Below are 12,621 nucleotides of genomic sequence, written 5' to 3' on the forward strand. Positions count from 1 at the left end.
GGAGATCAAACAGCGGTTGAACCTCCAAATCAAGTAAGAAAGATTTTAGATTTCTATTCTCCCTTCAGGAAGTGAAGTGGGTGTGCAGAGGGCTCCCTCCTTCGATTTTTCCCCCTTGTTTGGCCTGGATTATTTTTGTGTTCTTCCACAACATGCAGAGCAGAATAGCAGGTTCAAAGTTCCTGTCAGCCAGCATAACTTCCTCTGGTTATCTTGTTCTCCTTGGTACTCCTCCAACTTTGAGTTTATAAGAAGCAATTTTTAAAAAGTCCTTCAAGAGTAAACGTATCACAGTGACAGTAACTGCTACAGACCCTGTTTTTGGGGTAATTCTTTGATTCTGAATTCTTCAAGGCTAATGAAAAATAACTAAATATTCACATTGCCACATTACCATTTTTATAAAGCCTCGTTTATAACCTGTAATTTTCTCTTCCTTGTTTTCTTCCTTTCAGCCAATGGCTCAGACTACTAGATCAATCAGTGATAGACAGAGCAATAGATCAGTTGATCCAGAAGTGGGGTTACTTTGCTGAAAGGCACTGAAGGTTTTGCAGAACCAATGAACTTGATAAAACTTCCCCAAATATTTCTTTGGTGAAAGCAATTTTCAGATTTGCCCATTTTCTCACCTAATATTGGGACTTGTTTGATGCACAGCCATTTAACTTACCTTTGCTTTGAAAACAATGGAACAGAATAACAGAGTTGTTAGGGATCTTGGAGGTCTTCTAGTCCAACCCTCTGCTCAGACTGGGAGCCCTATAACATTTCAGATAAATGGCTGCCCAATTTCTTCATAAACACCTCCAGTGCTGGAGCACCCACAATTTCTGGAGAGACGTCATTCCACTGATTAATTGTTCTCACTGTCAGGAAATTCCTCTTTACTTGTAGGTTGGTTCTCTCCTTGAATCGTTTCCATCCACTGCTTCTTGGAACACTTCTATCATGTCACCCCATCTAGTCCTTCTTTTCATGAAACCAGACTCACCCAATTCCTTTATATGTTTTGGCCTCCAATCCACTAATAATTTTTGTTGCTCTTCTCCGCACTCTTTCTAGAGTCTCAAGATCCTTTTTTACATCTGGCAACCAAACCTGGATGCAATATTCCAAGTGGGGTCTTCCCAAGGCCTTTTAAAGTGGTACTAACACTTCATGTCATCTTGATTCTGTCCCTCTTAATGCAGCCTATGATTCTGTTGGTTTTTTTTCTTTCTTTTTGGCAACTGTAGCCTACTGCTGACTCCTGTTAAAGTGGTTGTCCACTAGGACTCCAAGATCCATGTTGCCCTTACTACTCTTCAGCCAGATGTCACCTCTTCTGTGCCAGTCCATTTGGTTTTTCTTTCCTAAATGTAGAACCTCACATTTCTCACTGTTGATTTCACCTTTTTAGATGGGGCCCAATCTGTTGATCCTTCTGTATCCTGAGTGTTGTTATTGCTGTCAATTTGGTCTTGTCTGCCAATTTGATGAGTTCCCCTTATTCTATCCTCTTGTCTAAATCATTCATGAAGATGAACAGATCTTGTGAATCCTCCTGTTCTGCTCTGTTTTTTCCGTGTTCAGGAGAGTCTCGTGTCCTTCGAGGAGGTGGCTGTGTCTTTCTCTGAGGAGGAGTGGTCTCTGCTGGATCCTGACCAGAAAGCGCTGCATTCGGAAGTCATGCTTGAAAACCATAGGAACGTGGCCTCTCTGGGTAAGAGTTCTCTAGTCCCCAATCAGAGAGTTCAAGAAGACAGATGATAGTTAGCTTTTTTATTAAAAAACCACTAATCAGATATCGTTTCCTGGGAGGGAGAAGGAAAGGATCTTCTCGAAAGGAAGGAAAGAGTCAGTGTCTCTTTGCTTAGATGCTTTCTGTGTCATTTCTTATCTTTATTTTTCCATTTCTATTTGAACTTACCTGTGGGGGCTGAAAAGAATGAGGTGTGTTTTTATGTGTCCTCTGGAGATCATGTGAGAGGAGTGTTGTTGTCATTTGTCCTCTGAAACCTCCAAAATTGTGTGAGAACAGAACTTTCACACTCAGCCCATGGAAGAGCATTCTCCCAATCCAATTCAAGAACAAAGGCCTCATGCAATGTCAGTCAGAGCATCCTAGGGTACAGGTAATCCCCGAGTTACGACAGTTCATTAAGTGACCGTTCCAAGTTACGACCAGCCCTCCACGAAGTACTTGAGCCCCAAAATGATGAGCGTTGCCACACCACGGACATTGTTCACACTTTTGAATAACAGCAGAGACGCTGCAACCTTCACTGTACCTATTCCCCCACCCCGCAGGGACTTACTGTATTTTTGAGACTATAAAATGCACTTCCCCCCACTCCCCCAAAAAAGTAGATGGAAATATCTGCGTTTTAGAGAGCGAATGCGTGCCTGGTTTTGGCCTCCCAAGCCATCTGTGCGTCCCTTTTTTGCCCTCCCTGGTGTCCAGAAGCAACCTGCAGGGCAAAAACAGGCCTTGTCTGGGCCTCTGCGGGTCCCGTTTTTGTCCTCCTCGCAGAGGGTTTGGGAGACCAAAAACGCAGAGTGCTTCTGGACGCCGGGGAGTCTTGTTTTGCTTCTCTGAACCTAGGTGCGTCTTATGGTCCAAAAAATATGGTACCTTGCGACGATGTGGTGAGCCGTTGGTTCCTTTGTCTACTTCGGTGCCTTTGCAGAAAAATGAGGCCTAAAGTAGAGAGAGATACGCAAGATCAGTAGTGGGAAATCTTACAGAAAAGATCTCATGTGATCTCACACTACAGTGCTTTAGGCCTCTTTTCTCTGCTAACCAAGGCCTGCACGAGATCCAGGGCCAAATGCTTTGCAAAGGGAGGGAAGGCCTCTTCGTTTTCAAAGACTTTTGTCATGCAGTCTCATGCAGTCCTCAATTCTTAAACAAACACAGGCCTAAAGTACTGCAGTGTGAGATCACGTGACATTAGTAGCCTGAGACTAGGGGTGACATGATAGCAGTGTTCCAATATCTCAGGGGCTGCCACAAAGAAGAGGGAGTCAAACTATTCTCCAAAGCACCTGAAGGCAGGACAAGAAGCAATGGGTGGAAGCTAATCGAGGAGAGAAGGAATTTAGAACTAAGAGCAAATTTCCTGACAGTTAGAAGAATTAATCAGTGGAACAACCTGCCTCCAGAAGTTGTGAATGCTCCAACACTGGAAGTTTTTAAGAAGATGGTGGATAACCATTTGTCTGAAGTGGTGTAGGGTTTCATGCCTAAGCAGGGGGTTGGACTAGAAGACCTCCAAGGTCCCTTCCAACTCTGTTATTCCGTTCTATTCCTTAACTCAAAACTGAGTGAAGTTTACATATATATACCATAGATAATTGTAAAGAAAGAGATGTTTTCTAGACATCTTCAAAGCTTTCATGACTTATGAATATAGAAATCATCATGTCTATATCACACCCCTGTAAGCATGCAAACATACAACCTAATGGAATTTCGGAGAAATGCAGAAGGAAATTCACTTGAGTTTCTACGCTTTGATCTTTTTCTCTAACCTTGTTATCATTTTCATTTCCCTTTTGCTTCGAAGGTAATAATGGGCAAGAGAATCAAGATTCCTGTGAACTGTTCCAAGTGATCAATGCTAAAGATGGAACGGAGAAGTTTGGAATTCGAATGGAACTAGGAAGCCATGAGAGAAATCAGTCAAAGAATTGGAATCAGGAAAGCTCATCTTCCACTGATGCTCCGATGCAAGACTTTCTTGCCCAACAAGAGAGAATAAGGAAAAAATATGTTGGGAAAAGTGTGAAGCTAATCAAAGCTAAAGTACAAGTAAATGAACACTATTTAACCCAAAACAAAGGAGAAGATGCTATAAGAAGACACAACGGACAAAATTACAATGGGACATTCATTCTTTCTCTTGGAAATAACTTCCTTACTTCTCCAAAAGCGATTGACACAAAAGAGAAGCCTTATAAATGTTTGGAATGTGGAAAATGTTTTAGGACAAGCAGGCAACTTACTATCCATAAAAGGATCCACTCAGGAGAAAAGCCATTTAAATGCACGGAATGTGGAAAGACATTTGCTCAAAGCAGTACACTTACTTCCCATAAGATGATCCACACAGGGGAGAAGCCGTATAAATGCACGGAATGTAGAAAGACCTTTGCTCATAGAACTAGTCTTATTTCCCATAAAAGAATCCACACAGGGGAAAAGCCATATAAATGCATAGAGTGTGGAAAGAGTTTTGCTCAGAACTATCGACTTACAAGACACAAAAAGCTCCACTCAGGGGAGAAGCCATATAAATGCATGGAATGTGGAAAGACCTTTGCTGAAAGACGTAGTCTTATTTCCCATAAGATGATTCACACAGGACAGAAGCCATATAAATGCATGGAGTGTGGAAAGACCTTTGCTGAAAGACGTAATCTTATTTCCCATAAGATGATTCACACAGGAGAGAAGCCATATAAATGCATGGAGTGTGGAAAGACCTTTGCTGAAAGACGTAATCTTATTTCCCATAAGATGATTCACACAGGAGAGAAGCCATATAAATGCATGGAGTGTGGAAAGACGTTTACCCGTGGCAGTGGACTTATAAGCCACAAAAAGCTCCACTCAGGGGAGAAGCCATATAAATGCATGGAGTGTGGAAAGACCTTTGCTGAAAGACGTTATCTTATTTCCCATAAAATGATTCACACAGGAGAGAAGCCGTATACATGCATGGAGTGTGGAAAGACGTTTACTCAGAGCACTGGACTTATAAAACACAAAAAGCTCCACTCAGGAGAGAAACCATTTAAATGCATGGAATGTGGAAAGACCTTTGCTCTAAGAGGTAATTTTATTTCCCATAAGATCATCCACACAGGGGAGAAGCCGTATAAATGCACGGAGTGTGGAAAGACGTTTACTCAGAGCACTGGACTTACAAGACACAAAAAGATCCACTCAGGAGAGAAGCCATTTAAGTGCATGGAATGTGGTAAGTGCTTTGCTGAAAGACGTTATCTTATTTCCCATAAGATGATCCACACAGGGGAGAAGCCGTGTAAATGCATGGAGTGTGGAAAGAGTTTTGCTCAGAACTATCGACTTACAAGACACAAAAAGCTCCACTCAGGGGAGAAACCATTTAAATGCACGGAATGTGGAAAGATCTTTGCTCTAAGAGGTAATCTTATTTCCCATAAGAGGATTCACACAGGAGAAAAGCCATATAAATGCATGGAGTGTGGAAAGACGTTTACTCATGGCAGTGGACTTATAAGCCACAAAAAGATCCACACAGGAGAGAAGCCATTTAAATGCATGGAGTGTGGAAAGAGTTTTGCTCAAAACTATCAACTTACAAGACACAAAAAGCTCCACTTAGGATAAGGTGACCAGACGTCTTTTTTTTTCTGTTGAGGGATTTTCTTATTAACAGTAAATTCTATAATGCTTAAATGGTTATTTGTAATTCCAACCTGGGATCTGGTCAGGTTTCCACGCAGACAAATAGCAGCATTTCAGGTGTGAGTTGTTTTCTTTTTTCAGAAAAATCCCATTTGCCTCTTGGGTAAGGTGACCAGACGTCCCGCTTTTGGCGGGACAGTCCCGCTTTTGAGCAATTTGTCCCGCGTCCCGCGGCGTTTTAAAAAAGTCCCAATTTTTCATTCTGCCTCCTGAGTCCCCGCTGATGGCTAGAGGGAAAAAAAACTGTTTGAACTCTTGCCGCGGGGCTTCAAAGGGCCGACCTACAGCTGATCAGTGTTAAAAAAAAAAAACCTTGGTATATTTGCGGCGCAAGGCAGCCCTCGTTTCCTGCCGACTCGGAGCGGTAAACAGCGTCTGGTTCAGGGAGCAGCCGGATTTTGCTCTCCATTGCTCTCTCGGTCCCCTGCAAGCTCTCATCTCTCGAGAAGCCCAACCAAAGTTTCCCGCGCCATTTCAGGGAGCGTTCCTCGAGAGACGAGAGCTTGCAGGGGGCCGAGAGAGCAATGGAGAGCAAAATCCGGCTGCTCCCCGAACCAGACGCTGTTTACCGCTCCGAGTCCCAAGCGACAGGAGAGGAGGGCTGCCTTGTGCTGCAAATATACCAAGGTGGAATCCTGATGCCGCCCTTACAGCGGAGAGAAGAAGCCGGATTTTGCTCTCCATTGCAGACACCAGATCGTAATGCACCACCTGCAAAAATGCGAAAATTTCCAAATGTAGCCCTGCCCTCTTACAGCTCTCCTGATGTTCAACTGTTGTCTCTCAAGGAGGATACTTGGCCAGCCTCATGCTTGATGTCTCCCACCTTGGCAGCTTTAAGACTTGTGGACTTCAACTCCCAGAATTCTCCACAATTCCCCAGAATGGGCTCGGCGGGAGTTGAAGTCCAAACGTTGTAAAAGAGCCACAATTGCCCAGCCCTGGGCTAGGGTAGGCTGATGCCGCGCGGATGGGAGGAGGGGCGGGCGACCCAGCAATTAAGTTGTGGTTTGGAGGTATATATGGGGGAAATTATTTGGTTTATTATTATTGATAGATATAATTAATTGATTTGTAAGAAATTGGATTGCATGGAAATAATTGGAATATTCATGTTCATATTGATTAATATACAAAAAAGATAGTTATATAACTAATTGATTTATATTAAAATGTTAAATTTGTATTTTTTTTTTTAAATAGACTTTATTGAGATTTTTACAGAACAAAAAGGAAATAAATGAGAAAAAAACAAACAAACAAACAAACAAACAAAACAATCATTCAAACAATAACGTAGAACACATAAATATAATAAACATTTTCAATTTGTATCGGATATGCAGTGTTTTAACTATTTACATAAATAATACTTGTTGATATTTTGACTCACTTTTAACCAATATTTAACACACCTTAGATCTTTCTTCCATTTTATCATGCAACCACTTGTACCACCTTTCCCACACCATATAGTATACTGACTTTTCATCATTTAATTCATAAGTTAATTTAGTCATCTCTGCGCACTCGAGTATTTTCTTAATTGTAAGCTCTTCTGGTGGTTGAGTTTTCTCTTTCCAAAATTGTGCGTATGCCAGTCTAGCGGCTGTAATTATATGGATCATTAAATGTGTCATTTCCTTTCTATATGGCTTCTTTATTATTCCCAGGAGGAAAATCTCTGGTGTTAGTTCAATATCTTCCCCGATTATTTCGTGTAACCATCTCCTGATCTTACTCCAATATCCTTTCGCTTCCGGGCATGTCCACCACATGTGAAAGAAGGTGCCTTGGCCATGGCCACATTTCCAACAATTAGGATGTATATTGGGATATATCTTCGCTAGTCTGGCCGGGGCTAGGTACCACCTATGAAACATTTTGTAATGATTTTCCTTATATGCCACCGCTCTAGTCAATTTAAGATTTCTATTCCATGCCTCCTCCCATTCCCCGAAATTTATATTGCACCCTATATTTTTCTCTCATGCAATTATTTGATTCTTTGTAACATCTTCAAACTTCTCATCGCTTAACAGATAATTGTATAATTTTGCCAGAATCTTTTTATTTGTTCCCATCAGAACTTTATCCAATCCATTTGGTCCCAGTTCTAGACCGTATTGTTCTTTGTCCCTCTGATATCTGGATTTTACTTGTGAGTAGGTCCACCAATCTAAGGTTATTCCTTGCTCTCGTAAGGTATCATTTGGTTTAAGCCTCCCTCCTTCGTCTAGAATATCTTTATATTTGGCCATTTTCTCCCTCTCCCACCTATTTGGGTGAGTCAGGGCCTCCATCGTTGAGAGCCAATTTGGGATTTTCTTGTGTTTTTGTCTGATCTGGGTCCATGTTTGTATCAAGGAATCTCTAATTTTATGTCTATGGAAATATGTCTTCTTTTTCTTCTCCATTTCCCAGATGTGGACATGCCAGCCTTTTTGCAAGTCATGGCCTTCTAGAGTAAGAATTCTCGCATTTTCCAGGGTAATCCAATCTCTTATCCATACTAGCTTAGCTGACCTATAGTATGTTTCCCAATCCGGGAGTCCAAATCCACCTATATCTCTTTTGCCTCTTAAAATTTTAATGGAAAATCTCGGTTTTTTCCCCTCCCATATAAATTCTCTAATGATTTTGTCTAATTCTAGAAAGAATTTTTTATCTAAATTTATTGGTATATTTTGGAATAGAAATAATATTCTGGGGAGGATGTTCATCTTAATTGTGGCTATCTTGCCCAAAAGTGATAATCTTATTTTTTTCCAGTTATCTAGGTCTTGTTTTATTTTTCTAATTAGGGGAATATTCCCTAATAATTGGAATATTCATGTTCATATTGATTAATATACAAAAAAGATAGTTATATAACTAATTGATTTATATTAAAATGTTAAATTTGTATTAAACAACTGTATTACATAATTACATAATTAACCAATGTGAGGATGGATATAAAAATAGATGACAATGGGAAGGGTTATAATATAGAATAGAAGGGAAAAATTGAATTTGATTAAGATTAGAGATGAGGATGAAGGGTAATATTGGTTTTTTTAAAAAATAGATGAGGAATAAATATGGCAAAAAGGAAATATAGAAATTGTAAATTTAATTGAAATGACTAAACGCTGTTTAAATTTGTGAACCAGCCAAATATTCTGTTCAAAGAAAATACATTGTATGTTTGTATGTGTGTTTCTAATTACTGCTATTTATTCATATTTGTTCTCTTTTATTCTTTAAAGTTTAACAATTCATTCTTTATCTTAATATCTTTATATTTGTTTGGGGTTGGCTTTCTTCCCGTTCATCTTTTTTATTGTACAGCAATCTTTCTCCTCAAACCTACCACCTCTCTCTTTTCTTTCCTTCTTACTTTCTCTTCCCCCCACCCTCTTTTTCTCCTCCCTACTTCCTCTTCCTTTCTCCTCCTCCTCCTCTCTTCCTCCCTCTCTTACCCTCACTCCTACTCTAATTTCTCTTCCTTCATCCCTCTCTATTGCTGTATCCTTTAATGCATATGGACTACTCAGAGGGCTGAAAAAGTTATTTTTGACTGGTCCTCACACTTTTGACCAGTCCTCGAACTTACGACTGTCCTCACATTTTACATTTTTGCCCTATCTTGTCATCATGGTGAAAAGAAGCAGTTGTGAAATGAGTGACATGGTTGTTAAGAATGCTGCACAGACATAAATATGAGGATGGTCATAAGTGTGAGGACCAGTCAAAAGTGCGAGGACCTGTCAGAAATGACTTTTTTCAGCCCTCTGGTTAGTCCTTTTGTGCATATGGACTACTCGGAGGGCTGAAAAAGTTATTTTTGACTGGTCCTCGCACTTTTGACCAGTCCTCGAACTTACGACTGTCCTCACATTTTACGTTTTTGCCCTATCTTGTCACCATGGTGAAGAGAAGCAGTTGTGAAATGAGTGACATGGTTGTTAAGAATGCTGCACGGGCATAAATGTGAGGATGGTCATAAGTGTGAGGACCAGTCAAAAGTGTGAGGACCTGTCAGAAATGACATTTCAGCCCTCTGAGTAGTCCCTATACACATAGCCATGGCCACCCGGTCACATGACCAGCTAGCCACGCCCACCCAGTCACATGGCCTCCAAGCCACGCCCACACAATAAGCCACGCCCACAATTGTGTCCTTCTTACCAATGTTAAAATCTGTTCACCTTACCCTATACACATAGCCATGGCCACCCGGTCACATGACCAGCTAGCCACGCCCACCCAGTCACATGACCAGCTAGCCACGCCCACAAAATAAGCCACGCCCACAATGTCCCTCTTTACCAATGTTAAAATCTGGTCACCTTAACTTAGGAGAGAAACCATTTAAATGCACAGAATGTGGAAAGATCTTTGCTCTAAGAGGTAATCTTATTTCCCATAAGAGGATCCACACAGGAGAGAAGCCATATAAATGCATGGAGTGTGGAAAGACGTTTACTCATGGCAGTGGACTTATAAGCCACAAAAAGATCCACACAGGAGAGAAGCCATTTAAATGCATGGAATGTGGAAAGTGCTTTGCTCAGAATGGTCCTCTTATTTCTCATAGAAGGATCCTCGCTCAGGAGAAATTATATAGCAATAGCGATTCCACTTAGATTTATATACTACTCCACAATGCTTTACCACTTTATCTCTGAGCAGTTTACAAAGTCAGCATATTGTCCCCAGCAATCTGGGTCCTCATTTTAGCGACCTTAGAAGTATGAAAGGCTGAATCAACTATTAAAAGTAATCTATATGAGTTCAAGATGTTTTCAATATAATGCCAAATTTGAAACTGTTCAATTTCCACTTATTTAAAATGCTCCATCCATTTTCTTGCTGAAATATTTCTTCTTATGCAGAATTTGCATTTCATGCTCACTCATGATTTTCACTTTGTAAAGCCGCTGCCTTTTTTTAAGCTATTCCACAAAGATCTTTAATGTTCCCGGATGCAAATGGGCTTATGATGAAAAAAACAAGAACAACCCACACCTGAAATGTTGTTCTTTCGGTGGCAGCCATATTAGGGCTCTGCTTCAAATTTCAAATAACAAATTGAATGTTCTTCAGCATTATAAAATTAACAGTTATTGGACTTCCAGTTTGGTGTCGCGGTGATGCAGTCGGGGAAATAGCGATCTCTGATGAGCCCCACGAAAACCTCAACTGGCAAACTGCCGCCGCCAGGTCTGCAGACCGATCCTGTCTTGTAGGGACAGGTGAAAGACAAGGGTGGCTAAGAGGAACAGGCAAGTTCCTCGGAGGCCGGAGGAAACCCTCTGAGTTGGCGGCAGGGGACGGCAGGAATGGTGGCTGCCACAAAGGCGGGACAAACCGGGACAAGAAATGTGCACTAGGAAGGAAGAAAGGACGACGTGCTTTGAAGCCGGGTGAGTGACACCAACCCAGGCGAGAAACAACAATTGTGTATTGACGTTTACAAATAGGACCCCCAGCCTTAACTAGCGGCTGAAGATCTGTGGGGCTTGAAGTTTTTGTAAAGTAATGAAAGGAGTTAAAGACCCTTTGAGAAATCTATTTCAGCACTGATTGATTGGAATGAACTGACTATTAACTAATTAGAACTGGATATTTGAATTTCTTTTGTTAAATTGAAACAGATCTGATCTTTGGAAAAGAGAAAAGTGATAATTAAGGACTTGGCACCTTTAAAAGCCAGACAAAGAGATCAAATGGATAGCTACATAATTGCTTCAAAATGGCGATTGAACCTGTGACCAAGTTAAAGTGTGGACTGTAGAAATTTGCTCCCTCTTGAAAAAGAACCATTTTGATTAGCTATTTATTTTGGATTACTTTGAAAATAACTATGGATTTCAAAAAATTCAAAATAACTAATTAACTATTAACTAATTAGAACTGGATATTTGAATTTATTTTGTTAAATTGAAACAGATCTGATCTGTTTCTGATTTGGAAAAGAGAAAAGCGATAATTAAGGACTTGGCACCTTTAAAAGGCAGACAAAGAGATCAAACAGATAGCAACATAATTGCTTCAAAATGGCGATTGAACCTGTGACCAAGTGTAGAAATTTGCTCCCTCCTGAAAAAGAACCATTTTGATTAGCTATTTATTTTGGATTACTTTGAAAATAACTATGGACCTTTGAATTTTGGAGATTTCTATTCTGTCTACTGATGGTTTTACAAAGAAAGAAGAAATACAAAGGAACTAATAAACTTTTATTTGTTTATTGGCGTAGCAACAAAAGGTCTGGCGCAGGAATAAAAGCGGGGAAGCTGATGGACTTTACAGGGAACAGACTTTACAACAGAATTAAAAATGATATACAGAGTTTTAAGCATGGAAGTATTGACTATGAATTGAAATACTTATGGAGAGATAAGGAACTGAAGAAATAAAATAGATAAAATTAAAAGGCAATGTTTAAATGTCTAGTTGTTTAAATGGTTAAATGAGTTTTAAATAAAAACAAGAGGTGCCTATGGTATAATAAAGATAGAAAATAAAAGAAGATAACTAAAATAGAAGTTGGAAGTTAAGGTGATTAAAAGTGATATTTTTATAAAAGCATAATTTGATGTAACATGTTTTAGTTTTAATTTGCCAACAAAGTGGTTAAGGATAACTATGATTAACTGTTAATGATTACAGATGATACAATAAGGTGCATAGATTGAAGTAACAATTGAGATTTAATTTAACATATGTTGGAAATGACTAGTACCAGATGGGGAAACACCCTGGAAGAGTATATTTGGAAATAGTGGATTAATAGATAAACATATTGAAAAGGAAATACTTAAAATAAGATATGCTGGTTATCAGCTAAATAAAAGATGTGGAGGAGAATAAGCTGGAAATCAGCTAAAATAAATGATGCTGGTAAATCAGCTTAATAATTGTTGGGAGAAAGGAGGTGTATATGCTGGATATCAGCCAAAATAAAGCATGCTGGAAATCAGCCAAAACACTGGAAAACGCTGGAAATCAACCAAATAATAGTTGGAGTTATGGAGGAGAATATGCTGAAAACTCAGCCAAAATAAGTAATGCTGGAAATCAGCCAAATAATAGTTGGAGTTATGGAGGAGAATGCTGAAAATCAGCCAAAATAAATTATGCTGGAAATCAGCAAAACAACAGTTGGAGGTATAGAGGAGAATACATTGGAG

General features: G+C 39.8%; 1 protein-coding gene across 1 annotated transcript in view; it reads left to right on the plus strand.

The window, feature by feature from the left end:
- LOC139311676 (uncharacterized) overlaps positions 1–12,621 on the plus strand; it is a 396,884-nt gene that overhangs the window by 337,394 nt on the left and 46,869 nt on the right. The window contains 2 exon segments of the mRNA XM_070936149.1: positions 3,987–5,240; positions 9,836–10,030. Of these exon segments, the coding sequence (XP_070792250.1) occupies positions 3,987–5,240; positions 9,836–10,030 (1,449 nt within the window).

The sequence above is a fragment of the Pituophis catenifer genome, unplaced genomic scaffold (assembly GCF_029215685.1).
Source record: "Pituophis catenifer annectens isolate HBS135680 unplaced genomic scaffold, rPitCat1.0.hap2 SCAF_2, whole genome shotgun sequence".
Lineage (NCBI taxonomy): Eukaryota > Metazoa > Chordata > Lepidosauria > Squamata > Colubridae > Pituophis > Pituophis catenifer.